Raw genomic sequence first — 16,528 nt, 5'->3', positions numbered from 1 at the left:
GAACTGTTATCAGCTGTGGTTTGCAATATTAATTTACTTGCACACTTATTCATTATACAAAGTAAATTACATGACCCATAACGGCTTACACAAGAAAATTTGCAAATTAAATGAGCCAGGGATTCAGTATCTGTTTGAATAAATGAAGCAGTTGGGATTTACAGTAATAGAGTTCACAAAGCAGGAAAAACTAGGCCAAAGTGTTTAACCGAGATTACAAATATGTAAAGCAGGTTTTCAAAAGCATGTTTGCTGCTTTTCAATTACATTCTTGACATGTTTATTATATATGGAAACACTCTGCATTTTTAGAGCATGTCTTTTGGAATGAAAAGACAAGTACCCATACTGAATAATCAGTGCGTGAAAGCATGTGTCAAAGATCAAAGGTTTTGTTTATGAGTTGAAACACCAGTATTAGTCAGAGGTGTTATTCTAGCCATCGAAGGAGGGGCTACTGCTGGGTAAAATAAAGATATTAGCTCTGATTAGCAGCCAGCTTGATCTGCTTTGACTCACACTGTTTTTTATGCTAATAAGTAGCAACACAACTAATCCCATATGACAGCTGGGATTATTCTGAGGGGAAAGAGGGAGAGAGATGAGGGTTAGGAATGTAGTTGTGCAGAAGGAAAAGTTAATTATGTAGCTGAACTATCCCTTTAATAGGTGACAGCAAGGTAGCCTTCCTGTGAATTAATTAATATTATAATTAATATTAATAAGTCTAATATTCATTATAAATCAATATAAATATGTTTTTTTACAAATACGTTTTTTTTTCAATATATCACACTAAAAATAAAAAAACCTGATTTTACATTTGCGTTAATTTCTAATAGCTATTAACTATTGCAATTTTAAATTCTAATTAAAATCTCTGCTTTGCCTTGTGGCTGCATCACCACCTCGGGTGTGCATTATTTTCTAATAATTCAATGGCAGTTATTCCTTACTTGTAAAATAGAATTATGCAAATGTGTGTGCAAGATAGTTTTGGTCTTAATGTCAGGACAAAAAGATGCCTTTACCCACTGAACTTCAATGAAGAACTAATTTTAATATCAGCCAACTAAACTTTGTCCAGAATGCTAAATGGTCCCCCCAGCTCCAGTGCCTATATGGTTGTTGTTTCCATTATATTTCATCATATAGTGCAGCCCACATCAGATTTTCATATTTAATTGTGTTTCTAAATCAATTACTTTCTCGATTGTTCTTAGAGAGGAGAAACTTATGATAATGTTATCTGGATAAACTAAGACAATTAAAATTAGGGAGCGATGTCCTCGGAGGTCTCTTGCAAAACCATGTTTGACTAAACTAATTTCCTGTTAGAACTCTTTATTTGGACAAAAGTGTAATAAAGTGGGTGATCTCTGACTGAGTCTCATTATCAGGGAGACGTTTAGAGAGATCTTTATCTCAGGATGCCAGAAAAGTTTTTCCATCAGGGGACGCCAAAGTGTGACAGTCTCAGATTTAGCTCACTATAATGACACACTTACACTCAGTTAAGACTGTCAGACAGACTCGGGCCGTTCAGCTACAATCCTGGAGGGCCAATGCACTGCAGAGTTTAGCTCTAACAACTTTGTAGGATTTCAGTCCATGTCTGTTTGCTTTGAGGTCATCTATATGTGTACTCCTAAAGTCGAAAAATTGTAAATGCAAAATTCTCAGAAAATATTTCAGCAAATCGGCCAATAATAACATCATATTTATATATGACTTAGTCTATTTTTGCTCTGACAACAAAGCCACAGCAGAATAAACCATACCGCATCTCATCACAACATGTGTAGTGTTCATGAGCTAATTGTCTCCATGAATTATGTAGAGACTCTCCCATACGGACAGTCACTTGTTTCATTAATGAATGAATTAGTGTTCTTGAATGAATTAATGACACACTTACAAAGACAATCACTTTTTTATTTTAATATTTGTTAACTTATATAGTATTATATACTATAATTTTTTGAGTAACTTTTATTTTTACATTTTTCCCTTTAATTATGGATTTAGTTATTTTGTTATATGCTTTTGTCATTTTTTTTTTTGTCTTTCTATTTAGCTTCACTATTTCTTATTTATTTTAGTTTTTAGTCATTTTTTTAGTTCTTATTTATATGGAACTTATTTGTTTCGGTTTGCTATTCGTATAAGTCTTGGCCTAATGATTAATATTATTACTGCTACTCAGTTCATTACTGAACTATAATGTGTGTGTGTGTGTGTGTGTGTGTGTGTGTGTGTGTGTGTGTGTGTGTGTGTGTGTGTGTGTGTGTGTGTGTGTGTGTGTGTGCATGTGTGTGTGTGGTTTGTAACTTTTTTTTTTCTGGCAAATATTTAGCAAATTGAGCAAAGGAAAGACTTTAAAAACCTTTTTATTAAGTGATTTCATGGTTCTTACTCAAGGGTTAGGTGGCCTTGACCCGGGGTTCAAAATGTACTTTAATTATATATTTGGTATTATTGAATGGCAGTAAATTTAGTCAATATGATGTTTTGGGAAAAAAAAAACAGTGAATATTCTTTGGAATTTTTAGATGCCAGCTAGGACTGGTTTCAGGCTGGTTCTGTCCAGTTTTCTCATATATGGCGTTCGGTTTCTGTCAGGTTCTAGTTTGTCATTTCTAAAGCCCCTAACTTATTTTGTGTGAGAGTCTGTGAAATTGGGTCTACTTGCTGAGAGAGGAAATAAAAACATTTTCAGGTTTGATCAGGTTGGATCACATGATCTTGGTTATGGGCCAGATTGAGGAATTGAATTGATGTCTTATTTTGAATTCCCTCACTGAACGAAATGTTTTGTTTAGTTATTGTTATAATCCCACCTGACAGGAGTGTAATTTACTGCTTTTAGGATGGTTACACACAGCTTCCACATCAATGCAGCATGTTGTGTTTCATTTGACAACCAGATTTCAGTAACATTAGTCAGTAACTTCTTTATATATGCTAAAAAATATCAAGATGTCGAATCAATAATTAACTTTTTCAAGTTTTTGCAGTGGACTACATGTGACACACTGCGAAATGAGAACGACATCTTCATTATATACGTATCCAAGCATATCACACTCACACATACACGTTGTCCCATTCAGATGCATTGCCTTCACTCTCGCTGTTGAGCGCAGGACTGAGCCGCTGTTGAGAGACTGCAGCTATTTCAGTCTCATTGCACTCTCTCTCTCCATCTCCCACTCTCTCCTCCCTCCTTATAGTCTTTGATTGAGCATCATTCTCACATGCTACGCTTTCATGCTTCTTCTTTCACTCTCTCTCTCTCTCCAGCTCTGTTAGCTTCTCTTACACTTACAATCCCAGTGATCATGCCGCATCTCTCTCTCCCTCTGTCCTCTTCTATGCCTGTCTGCTTTCGTTTACATACTTCTTCATCAAACTGACTCTTTTCAGTGCCAGCTGAATCGCATTCACCTGTTTTTGGAAAGAGGACATTTAAATGCGGGACGCAGCGTGTTTTTTCACCTTGCAGCTCACTTATCTGGAGGGGTTTTGGAAGGGTGTCTGGTTCCATTTGTCCGGTTTGCAGCCTGCCGAGTGTTTTCCCAGAGTCCTGGAGTCTGTTGCATAGCTGTGCGTCTCCTGAGGTGCATTCGGACTGCTCTTACAGTCTCGGTGAGGAACGTGGGCTGAAGAAAACCCCTCTCAGCCCGTCATCAGCTCGAGGAGGAATACCGTCGATGGTCAGCTAAGATCAGTGGAGGGGAAAGAGTAACAAAAGTAGGTAAAACGAAGAGAAGAGTGAAGGGCAAAGCAGTGTCTCACAGGTTAAAAAGAGCATCAAACGGCGGCACGAACGGGATCAGCTCCTGTTGGAAAAGAGAGCGAGAGTTTCAGAAAGAGAGAGGCAGGCTTTCATTTGTAAACTCTAAACTAGTGACTATAAACTCTTCAGTCCTTGAGAGCCAATCCAGAACTCCATCCTGATACTCTTTGACTTTCAGGACAAGCTGTTTTGGTTTTCCTGCTCAAGCTCCTTTGCCATTAATAACCATGCAGGTGTCCTTCGCATGTACGGATCATGGGTTGAAGGCCCCACGCACCAGTGAGCCGAACAAACAGAACACGTCGAGTCAGAGCACGGCCAGCGCAGCACGGGCACGGTTCCGAACGGTGGCGCTGATCGCCCGAAGCCTGGGCTCCTTTACTCACAGGCACCATACTTCCCTGAAAGAGTCCACTGGAAAACTCACCGGCATGAAGTACAGGTACAGAAAACCTCTAGCAACCACCGAAAGTTGATGATAATATCGCAAATATCTGACACAGTTTGATTGTGTCATTTGAGAATTCAGTTTTAACACTGACAGGTATAGTTAAAATTAATTTGATCTTTATTATTCTCAAAAAAGACATTGAAAATGTTTCTATAAAAATAGCAGTTTATTCTGTGAATAAAGTAATTCTACAACTCATTCCTTCTGTCCTTGAAATCTTAAAGGTATTACATTTTTAAAATTAAATTAAATTTATGCATTTAGCAGACGCTTTTATCCAAAGCAACTTACATTGCATTCAGTCTAACAATTTTTCCTAACATGTGTTCCCTGGGATTCAAACCCCCAACCTTGAGCTTGCTAATGCAATGGTCTACCACTTGAGCTACAGGAACATATTATGTTATCATTAAATTTCAGTATTATAGTATAGTATAATATTATATTTCATTCAAAAATTAACATTTTGTTAATTTACTCACCCTCGTGTTGTTTAAAACCTGTATGCATTTCTTTCTTATCTAGAACACAAAAAAGATATAATGAAGAATGTAAATAATAAAAAGGTTTTGGTTCCCATTGATTTCCACAGTATATTTTGTCTATACACTGGAAGTCAATGGGAACTGAAACTGTTTGGTTATTTAAAATATTTTCTTTTATGTTCCACAAAAAAAAGAAAGTGATGAATGGAGTGGTTAATAAAATGAGTTGGTGGAGTGATTGACGAAATGAAAAGTAAATTGTGATTGGCTCCATTGTGAAGTAGATTAATTTATTATGCTCTCAAAACAAACAGCGGTTTCTCGTCTTGTGTGTGAAATACTGAATTGGAGGAAAGGCTGGTGCAGAGAGCTGAAACAATCGGTGTGTGTGTGTGTATGTGTGTGTGAATTTGAGGGGGAGGTGTGAACTAATGGTTTTTATTGGTGGAAATAATTAATTGCATCTGAGACACAAGTATACCACAAGCATGCAACAGTTATCGCATATCCGCTAGTTTTCATAACGACAGAGAACTCACGGTTTGCCTGCATTTAACTCTAATTGGACACATTAGCTGTTGGACAGGGGTCATAATTGGGCAGTAAACCAGATCACCCTCGGCTGACGTCCAGCTTCACACATAATCATGTTTTACATTTATTACTTTTCTACACTTTCAATGAATTAATTGTGTGATTAAAAGGGCCGTATCATGGGGAAAAATTATTTTGTCCCAATCCTTTGAAATAAGATTTTGATGTACTATGAAAACATACTGTCACTTTAAGAACAGATGTTATACATATTATAATTCCTGAACAGCAGAAGAACTAATAATAAGATTAAATGTAGGGAAACCTCATGCCGGTGTAACCTTCCAAAGGATTCCAGTGTAAGGAAAGTGTGGCTAAAGCTTATTTTTAACCAGATCCGTGTCATTTTAATGTTGAAGAAAAAGCTGAGGAGACTTTATCACATCATTTTGACTTATCGAGGTCAAGTCAAATCACATGACAAAACTAGACATTTCAAACCATCAGAGGCCCGCAGGGCACAGCTTCTTGCAGAGATTTCTGATATGTTGTTTTCACAGGGCAAGGTTACACATGAGTAATGGCCCTCTGTTTATCCGTATATGTCGGATGTCCTGGAGAACAAATGTCTATCTCTGTGGTTTAATCATCTGTCACTCACTGTGATTTAATCTTTAGAAAAAGCAATTGCTCTGACAGCATAGAACTTCGGGCGTTTTTGTAAACATTACATTTGTGTAGAAGAAGTGCTGCTTACATTTTAACATCTTTCTGTTGCACCAGAGTGTGTGCATTTGATTAAGATTGTGTGTTTGTAGTCAGTGGTCAGAATGAATGTATTTGAATAAATGTGTGACATCGAAGTAAACTGCTGTTCCATCTCTAGGTTTCTGCTCAGGGTCCAAATGCAACTTTCTACTGAATGTGCCATATGCAAATATTGAGAAAATGTACGGGCCATAAATATGTTTTTTTCTGTATTTTGAATCCGTTCCTTATTTTACTTTTCCCATATATACAGTACAGACCAAAGGTTTGGACACACCTCATTCAAAGAGTTTTCTTTATTTTCATGACTATGAAAATTGTAGATTCACACTGAAGGCATCAAAACTATGAATTAACACATGTGGAATTATATACATAACAAAAAAGTGTGAAACAACTGAAAATATGTCATATTGTAGGTTCTTCAAAATAGCCACCTTTTGCTTTGATTACTGCTTTGCACACGCTTGGCATTCTCTTGATGAGCTTCAAGAGGTAGTCACCTGAAATGGTTTTCACGTCACAGGTGTGCCCTGTCAGGTTTAATAAGTGTGATTTCTTGCCTTATGGGGTTGGGACCATCAGTTGTGTTGTGCAGAAGTCTCGTGGATACACAGCTGATAGTCCTACTGAATAGACTGTTAGAATTTGTATTATGGCAAGAAAAAAGCAGCTAAGTACAGGAAAATGAGTGGCCATCATTACTTTAAGAATCAGTCAGTCAGTCAGTCAGTCCGAAAAATTGGGAAAACTTTGAAAGTGTCCCCAAGTGCAGTCACAAAAACCATCAAGCGCTACAAAGAAACTGGCTCACATGCGGACCGCCCCAGGAAAGGAAGACCAAGAGTCAACTCTGCTGTGGGGGATAAGTTCATCCGAGTCACCAGCCTCAGAAATCGCAGGTTAACAGCAGCTCAGATTAGAGACCAGTTCAATGGCACACGGAGTTCTAGCAGCAGACACATCTAGAACAACTGTTAAGAGGAGACCGTGTGAATCAGGCCTTCATGATAGAATATCTGCTAGGAAACCACTGCTAAAGAAAGGCAACAAGCAGAAGAGACTTGTTTGGGCTAAAGAACACAAGGAATGGACATTAGACCAGTGGAAATCTATGCTTTGGTCTGATGAGTCCAAATTTGAGATCTTTGGCTCCAACCACCGTGTCTTTGTGCGATGCAGAAAAGGTGAACGGATGGACTCCACATGCCTGGTTCCCACCGTGAACCATGGAGGAGGAAATGTGATGGTGTGGGGGTGCTTTGCTGGTGACACTGTTGGGGATTTATTCAAAATTGAAGGCATACTGAACCAGCATGGCTACCACAGCATCTTGCAGCGGCATGCTATTCCATTCGGTTTGCGTTTAGTTGGACCATCATTTGTTTTTCAACAGGACAATGACCCCAAACACACCTCCAGACTGATGAGTGATGGGGTGCTGCGCCAGATGACCTGGCCTCCACAGTCACCGGACTTGAATCCAATCGAGATGGTTTAGGGGTGAGCTGGACCGCAGAGTGAAGGCAAAAGGGCCAACAAGTGCTAAGCATCTCTGGGAACTCCTTCAAGACTGTTGGAAGACCATTTCAGGTGACTACCTCTTGAAGCTCATCAAGAGAATGCCAAGAGTGTGCAAAGCAGTAATCAAAACAAAAGGTGGCTACTTTGAAGAACCTAGATTATGACATATTTTCAGTTGTTTCTCACTTTTATGTATATAATTCCACATGTGTTAATTCATAGTTTTGATGCCTTCAGTGTGAATCTACAATTTTCATAGTCATGAAAATAAAGAAAACTCTTTGAATGAGAAGTTGTGTCCAAACTTTTGGTCTGTACTATATATATTATGTAGAATCATGCACAGAATAATTTTCTTTTTATTTGGGTTGCATAACCATAGGAATGTGTCACTGCATAAAATAAAACCTTTTAAAAATGTTTTCTTTTTATTTGATTTTAAAATGAAATATTACATTATACTATATTATAAAAAAATTGAATAACAGTAAAAACTAGAATTCTTGTGTTTAAGCTGTATTTCGGAATTCTGAAAAATGTTACTGTAAAATTCAGTTAAGTCTCCAAAACAAAAAAGATGGCTCTTTAAGTGTTTTCTTTGGACCTAACAAATCTGAGCAGTAAGGCTTTTTTCTGTGTTCTCGCTCTTTCTGTCACACTTGCTCCAACTTTATAAATGACAAGAAACTGTAAGATAGTTTAAAACTTTGATATCCACATATTTGTAAAGGCCATATCTTAGTGTGTCTGCGGGATTAAACATTAGCATTTTGTGTGTGTTTGCATCACTCTTTCATTTGCTCAATTAATAAAAGTTTAATTCTGCCTGGTATTTCTGATTTCCCAACACTAAAGCAAGCAGTTGCAGTGTTTCATGGTTCACTGGCCGGTGTTGCAGTCCAGATGGGCAGTCGTGCTCTGTGTGTGCGCATTTGTCCTTGTCATTGTATTTGTGTGTGGGCTTCTGTTTTCTTGGCCATTGGCCTATTAGAAATCAATCAGTGTATGTGTTCGTTTTATTTGGCTTAAGAATCTTTCTTCACACCATAATGGTCCATTGTGCGAATATGTGTGTTTTTGTGTGTGAGTGGAACACAGCAGCTGTGTTCCAGAATCTTCTGAAGCACATAAGGAGAACTCATAGATGCCCAAATGGGCACAGCAGTCATATTTCACTTTTTCATTTTTTGGGTTTATTGGGAGAGACATTTGTGATAATCCGTTATGAGCCAGGTTTTCACATACATCATATTTACTTGTGTGAGGCGTAGTTCACACACACATACACAAACAAACAATATTAAATAGTCATGTACTCACTTTCATATTGTTGCAAATCTATATGACTTATCTATCTGTCTATCTATCTACTGTTAGTTAGTTTGAACGTACAGTATTAGGGTGAGTAGATGAAGACATCATTTTTGAATTTTTAGTGTACTATGCCTTTAATTGTCAGATGAGCTCTGGGCTGCTCAGACATTGCTGAGGGACTAAACCTGATTCTGCTGGAGAGACAACTGAGGATCATCCTGAGCTGCTTAGAAAATCACTTCCTGCTCACAGTTACCCATCTGTTAATCATCATATTGTGTTCTTCATATGCTGATGAGGCTTAATAGTTTTGTTTTAAAATGGTTTCATTTTTATTAAAAGACATTCACAAACAATATTGCTCAGTAGTTAGTTATCACACTCTGCAGCAGTCCCCTGGCTGCTCTTAATTCGTTATCAATTCTGTTTTACAATGACTACAGTATCACTAGAGACAGTAATGAGGCTTCACACTAACACACACTCTCACAAGCTTATACTCCTACAACAGTCTTACTGAAATGCTTAAAGCAGGTGGACGCATCGTTTTAATTGTCATACTAAATATTTGACTGCTTCTCTTTTATTTGTCTGCTGCATGTTGTTAGTTTATTAATAAAACCCTTACAAAAAAGTATAGTGATGTGCCATAGTTCTTTAGTATATACTTTAGTATTTTTGATACATGATATGGTGTTTTGGTTACGGTACTGTACTGTTTTGTAGTTTTACTATTGTGGTAATATGGTATTAAATTTAAATTAATGCATTTAGCAGACACTTTTATCCAAAGCGACTTACAGTGCATTCAGGCTATCAATTTTAACCTATCATGTGTTCCCTGGGAATCGAACCCCCAACCTTGCGCTTGATAGCGCATTGCTCTACCAACTGAGCTACAGGAACACTAGGTATTCTTGGAGTACGATTTAAAAACCGTGATAGATGAATTTCAGTGAAGAAATGATTTGTATGATGGTACGGCAGTGGTATCACATGTACTGCTATGTTATTTTTATATATATCATGGCACTGAAATCCATGTATCATGTTATAAACAGTATATGGTACTCCTTGGTACTTACAAAAATACCAAGGTCCTATTAAATTAAGGTATTCTGAAAAATGTTAGAAATAGGATTATCATGGCTCAACACGATAGTGTCCGAAATCAAATGTTGTACCAACTAAGTTACCATGTACAATGCTCAGAATAACGTCATTTCTATGGACACATGATGGTACCATGCTTTGCAACTGATACTAGATCTGATTCTGTGTTTTTGTGTTGTGTTTTGAGCATCCAGTCAAACAAGGAAAAAAACAGTTGTGTTTCTATATACTTAATCATGCACATGTACAAACAAATCAGACCTGCTTTCCTGTCAAGACACATGTTCTTCATACACCTTCCTCTGTACAATGTCATTTAAATGATACACACCATATCCATTGATTTGCTGAGGCATTTCTGAGCTCTTCTGTCACGCAGTCTCTAGTTCTTCAGCTTTCTGACTCAGCTCGCTGTGATGAGGAAGGATTGGCGTGTGTGTCTTCTACACGGAAAAAGACACACACCCCCATAACGCGGAGAACAGGGAGTTTTAAATTATATATGTCTGCAGCTGAGAATCTGCTGTGGTTGTAATGTGTCACAGACTAATAATGGCTGGGAAAATGTCAGAGAAAAAAATAGAGTGGGAGATGATGTTTGGCGACATCCATCGCTTCTGCAACAGCTGCATCACTGTGAAAGATGAAGCCGCCACTTATAAAGACAACACATTTGTCTTATTTGAAAAGGCAATAATCTGAGAAGCCTGACCTGACCAGCAGGGACAGGATAGAGTGATTAAGTAGGTCATTTTTTTTTTTTACAGAGTGTATCTGTTCATTTTGTTTCATGCTTACCCAGATTGTTAATGGGATGATTTGCAGAAAGCTGGAGATGAATCTGTTTGGAAGGAAATGTGAACTGTGCATGCTGATTTGATATTCTCACCATAAACTGAAAACCAGGGGGTGGGTGTCCGCGAGCCAAAATCAATGTTCTTGGTTTGCCTCCAAATGCATACTAACTCATTTCCTGCAAGTCAATACAACCGTGAACAAATATTCAAGTACCATGTCTGGTTGTTCCTCCTAAAATAATTCCCCAAAATGCAGAAACTCCATGTTGATTGACTTATTATGATGCAAAATCATAATGAAAAACCAACCACCACAATGTTAAGGTGTTGCTGTGTGAATCTTGATCTGCTCTGCGTTTGCTTAGATTCTTTGATATAGATAGAGTGTCTGATATTGCGGTCAATAAATATGGCTCAGGTCCCTTCTTCAGTGTAAGTATGATATTTTTCATCTACCTGTTGAAAATTGTAAATCCAGTTGCATTGAAAAACAATATGACACCTCTCTTCAACAATACACATTATCTGAAGTGTCATTTAGTTCTGTAGCATAAGTGACTAGATGCCAAAGTTTATTACTTCAGTGTTTGCTCAGATGGATGGATTGATGGATAGATACTGTACATTAGATAGATCATTTGAGGACAGTGATGGTGAACCTAGAACAAAGCTGAGGTGTGGGTTTAAAGTGAATGAGGTGTTATCTCTGACTCAATCAGGCATTAAGAGGGAGACACATATCAGAGTAGAGGAAATTTTAATGATGGAGGAGTTGAAATGGATTGCTGAGATTTAACAGTAGATTGAAACCAGGGTTTCAATTCCCCAACCTGCTGTTAAAGTTACATCCTCACTTTAAGGATAGTGCTGTGGTAAATGTATTTTATATTGTAGTGACGTGACATTCAGCCAAGTATGTTGACCCATACTCAGAATTCGTGCTCTGCATTTAACCCATCCAAAGTGCACACACACAGAGGAGTGAAAACACACACACACACTGTGAACACACACCCAGAGCAGTGGGCAGCCAGTTATTCTGCAGCACCCAGGGAGCAGTTTGGGGTTCAATACCTTGCTCAAGGGCACCTTAGTCATGGTATTGCCAGCCCGAGATTCAAACCCACAACCCTAGGGTTAGTAATCAAACTCTCTAACCACTAGGCCACGACTTCCCATAACTTCTAATCATTTTGTGTGTGTGCTTTCACATGATCTTTTTAAAGCTATTCAGGAGTTATGTTCTCTGATAATAGCTATCTTAACTCACTGAAGTGCTGTACGATTCACAACGCTCACTGTGGATCAAACATTCAGTTGTTGTCTACACTGAGAGAAAATTAAAATGGTTTCCTCTATGTCCAAAAATAAGGTCCAATATTCACACAAATAAGGACATGAATGCTTTTTTGAAAACCAAATAGCAGAAACATGCTTGAACAGTTAGAGTTAGATAACAGTTTTTCCCACTCTCTCTCCACAGAAATCTTGGGAAGTCAGGACTACGAGTATCATGCCTTGGACTCGGTAAGCATTTTTTGATTGATAAACCAGCTGCCATTTACCATAAACAACAAAAGGTTGCACTGAATATAAGTACTATAGATCAGTGATATGTTCACACAGTGTGTTTCAATGAAGTATAGGCAACAGTGTGCATTTGAAGAGTCACATGATCTCGAAAATGTTGTCCTCCATTCATATTTAATTTATCATGAATTAAAACATAAGCTCACTAACTGCCTCACTCACTCTGCACACAGCAGGAGCATAATGGGCTGAAGCTTAATTTATTCTCTGGTCGCTTTTATTTTTACGATTAGATGTGGTTTCATTAACAAGCCTCGTGAATGAAACATAATGACTGTATAAATCTGTTGTTGACTTCTCTTGAGATATAAACGCAGTCTGGCTTATATAGCAGGAGGTTCTAATGATACAGGACTCATGGAGAGAACATGCTTGATTCAGTTCATTCCAATATGTGCATTTTATTTTTATCGCTACAAATCAATGCAAGACACACAAGAAAATTACAGCAGTGTCCGTTAATTATTAATAATTAATTAATTAAATTTTAATGGTGTGTTGAAAATTCAGTTGATGTTTCACATCCAAGAGCAAACCATCTCTGCTCTCATGAAAACCATAGGGCATTGGAAACTGAATTGATTAGTGTGCACTGAACTAGGATAAGTGAACTGGATTTTATTGTAGTCACACTAAAGGCTTTCAGTAAGAGCACTGAGGAACAAACAGCTGCTATTTCAACACGAAAAAAGCCCCGGGCTTATCTTCACAACACATTTCTAAATGGTGTCTCTCTTATCCTAGATCAGATTCTTCCTCTGTACGAGGCCTTCCTCTTTCCTGCATCCAAATATACAATACTGTTCAAATGTTTGGAGTCAATATGTTTTTTTAAATCTTGTTGAAGTCTCTTAGGCTCCTCAAGGCTGCATTTATCAAATAAAAAAAACGAAATCAAAAACATTTATATTGTGAAAGGGGCTAGTGAATGTGAATGAAATGGAGATGGCTTTTAGTGTTATTTATTGCAGAAAAAATGCTGGAAATAAAGTATTATTTTAGCACACAATTGAGTATGCAAATCAGCAAACAGAGCAAACATGCTCACAAAAAAAATTAATAAATTGCTGAATGCAACTTGCAGCTTTTGAGAATAAAGCTCAACCAATCAAGGAGCTCGCACCTGGATGTTCACTGGTGCTTAGTGGTTAAGATGCAGATTTTGGTGCTGAAATGTTGTGTGAAAGGGCCACAACTCATCCTTCAGTGCTTGTAGCTTCTATTTTCCTGAAACGTCAAAGGACATTGCTCAGGGTCAGACATCACAAACATTAGCCACTTGATCAAACACAACAAGAGTACTGCAGGCTGATAAGATTTCAGTGCTTCAGACATGCACTTCACTGAATACATGAGGACAGCGTTCAGTGGAAACCACCAAAGCTGCAGTAATTCTTTGTATGGGATTGTGTGTCCATGTGTGCACGTATAAATGTATGTTCGTGTTCATGTATGTCAGTGTTTGTCCAAAAGGATATGATGTAAGCACACGGGAATTTCATCAAATTTCATCAGAAAATGAGGTTAATTTATTTACAAATTACTTATATATTTCTCTAAATCCATAAATACTCTAAAGTGTACATTTACAAAAATATATTAAATATATTTAATCTGTTAACTGTCACTAGCGAGCTTGGCACTCATTTTTTATCGCCTTTTCCACATCACATATTTTAGTAATCATCCTAAATTAGATATAATTTGTAAGCTGAATATTTAAAATTCATCTTGTAGAAACCGTTTTTGAAATTGAACATCGTGACCATAGAAACGGTACTTTAAATCCTTTTAGCAGGCTCCTCCCCTTGGGTGTTGTCAAGTGTCATATTACAGAATTTACTACAATATTTTATAGCTACAACTTTCTCTAATCGTTCTAACACATATCATTCGAAAGGTATGAGTCTCAAGATTCCAAGATTTGTGATGAAAGTTATACTGTGACAGAGATTTATAAGATTGTGACAGGAAAATGCACCAAACAATCTGGGTGTCATCCGGTGGTTATTTTTGGTATAGTGCCTAAACAAAATCTTGCAGGAACCTCAATTTTTGTGATATCAACTTCAAATTTGGAACATAACTTACTTAGATATATGACTTTGATTTAATAGCAGTTTTAGATTCAAATGTATTTTGTAAATTATTTATTTTAATAAAAAAATGTTGTTTCTAATATCATTCATTACTTTCATTTTCTAAAGTAAATTAATATAAAAAAATCTGCTCTAATACATGGGGAGATCCAGGATTAGGCAGAATGAGCCTGTTATTCCCTTGTTTCTCTCAGTTGTTGAGCTGACAAAGACCCCGGTGCACACCGTTGTACACAGTAGCTGTAAGCATAAAGTTTCTGGCAGCATACAAAACATAAGAAAGGCGCCAAATGTTCCTTATCGTCACACAGGTGTCACCAAGGGAACGTAACACTTACAAACGCCCACACTATTTCTTCATTTATCCTACAACCCATGAGTGCTTGATCACCATGGGAACAGCTGATCACCCCCAACAGGTTCCCTTACCCTGAAATCACAGTCTGGTGTCTTATGGGATGCCAACTGATCCTATAATATTGAAGCCCAAGACACCAGTGCTTGCTGGAGCAGCCGGGGTGACTTTTAGGGTGATAGTAGGTGATTGTGACATGGAGCCTTATCCTGACAGCACTGAACCAAGAATAACCTGCAGGAAAGAGTCCCCAGGAAAACCTGGGACAGTTTTTTTTTTACCAAGAATCAACCTAATTTTTGTCTCTTTCTTTGTTGAACTGAAATATTTATTTTTGATGGTGTAAATTTCCCTATCAGAAACCAATATCTAAAAATGCGGGAAAATGTTAGAAAGTGAGTTTTAATGTTTTGACTTCCCTGATTTCCCTGAAAAATAAAAATACAAAACTAGTCATAATTCTAAATATAAAAATAAATAAATAAATATTTTTGATAAATGGTCCTATCCTATACATCCGATACAAATTAGCACCATTATTGTGATATCATATTGAATGAATTGAACAGGGAAATGTTGAATTGTTTACATCAGTATATGAGTGACAGGTAGACACTACATCCACTGAACAACAATTGAGTTTCTGGAAATGGCACTGACCTCATTTTTAAAAAAATTCTTCCTTAACTCGTATTATTACTGCAAAACATTCAGAATCAGGGCTGTTTCTCATTCTAATATGTTTGAGCGTTTCTGTGACAGTCACCAGAGCAAATAAATCAAGCTCTACTTAGAATAAAAACTCAGTGAATAATCTCTGACTCACACTCCTTCTCTTTATTATGATTTCTTTCTCTCTCTTAGGCACATGGGTGACATTTGGGGGACAGATTTCAGATGAGGTGAGTATTGAACATTTTTATATTCATAACCTGAAAATGAACTTAACTCATAGCATAGATATTTTTGACAACAATTAATTTATTTACTTGTAATAAATATTTTAATATAATATAAATTTATTAATTTGTAATATGATATAATAGTTTTTTTTTTTTTTTTTTAGTATTTACCCATTATTCTAATTTCTAAATCCACTCTAGCCATTATCACAAATTGGGCAGATAAGCATGTTGACAGTCTTGGCAGAGAGGAAGGCTCGTAGACACATCATGCTGTGGTCTTCCTCATTATTCTAACAATAACATCATTCTGCCAGTGCCCCTTTCTGACACGCACCCAGGGCAAATGTACATAAATACTAGCAGTTCTTACATCATAGAAGTCCCTGCAGCTACAACTTCCACCACAAGCCTGTGTTTCCCCAGAAGTGGAGTCTCCTCTATTGTCCAATCATCCTTCTTGTCCAATCAAATTATGTGAGATGTGGACATCCCCATTCTTTTCTCTTCTCCACATGTCATTAGTCATCACATCAGCAGCTGAACAGATGGTTTTTCCTCATCTGTCTGCCAATGTACATCTATACTGACAGAAGGGATCACTGTCACTCCTGCTGACAGTTCTCCATCAAAGAGAGCTATAGAGAGATTATAGAGATTGCAGATGTTTTAGCCACCATATCAATTGTTCTGTCAACAGAAGATTAAACTCTGACATTCATTGACATCGACAGATCAGTGTATTATTGCAGCAGTTACACAAGAAAAACAGATGCTCTGTTCCAAATTAGTGGCTG

The 16,528-nt window shown here is 37.3% G+C and overlaps 1 protein-coding gene across 1 annotated transcript in view; it reads left to right on the top strand.

Annotated features, from left to right (window-relative positions):
- The first annotated feature begins 3,286 nt into the window (after positions 1–3,286).
- The window catches only part of LOC132154642 (voltage-gated potassium channel subunit beta-1-like), a 42,162-nt gene continuing 28,920 nt past the window's right edge, over positions 3,287–16,528 (top strand). The window contains exons 1-3 of the mRNA XM_059563287.1: positions 3,287–4,241; positions 12,269–12,312; positions 15,694–15,731. Coding sequence (XP_059419270.1) covers positions 4,027–4,241; positions 12,269–12,312; positions 15,694–15,731 — 297 coding nt within the window. The 5' untranslated portion in view covers positions 3,287–4,026. The remainder of the gene's footprint in view (positions 4,242–12,268; positions 12,313–15,693; positions 15,732–16,528) is intronic.

The sequence above is a fragment of the Carassius carassius genome, chromosome 12 (assembly GCF_963082965.1).
Source record: "Carassius carassius chromosome 12, fCarCar2.1, whole genome shotgun sequence".
In the NCBI taxonomy this organism is placed as follows: domain Eukaryota; kingdom Metazoa; phylum Chordata; class Actinopteri; order Cypriniformes; family Cyprinidae; genus Carassius; species Carassius carassius.
This window is presented reverse-complemented; position numbering and strand designations above follow the sequence as displayed.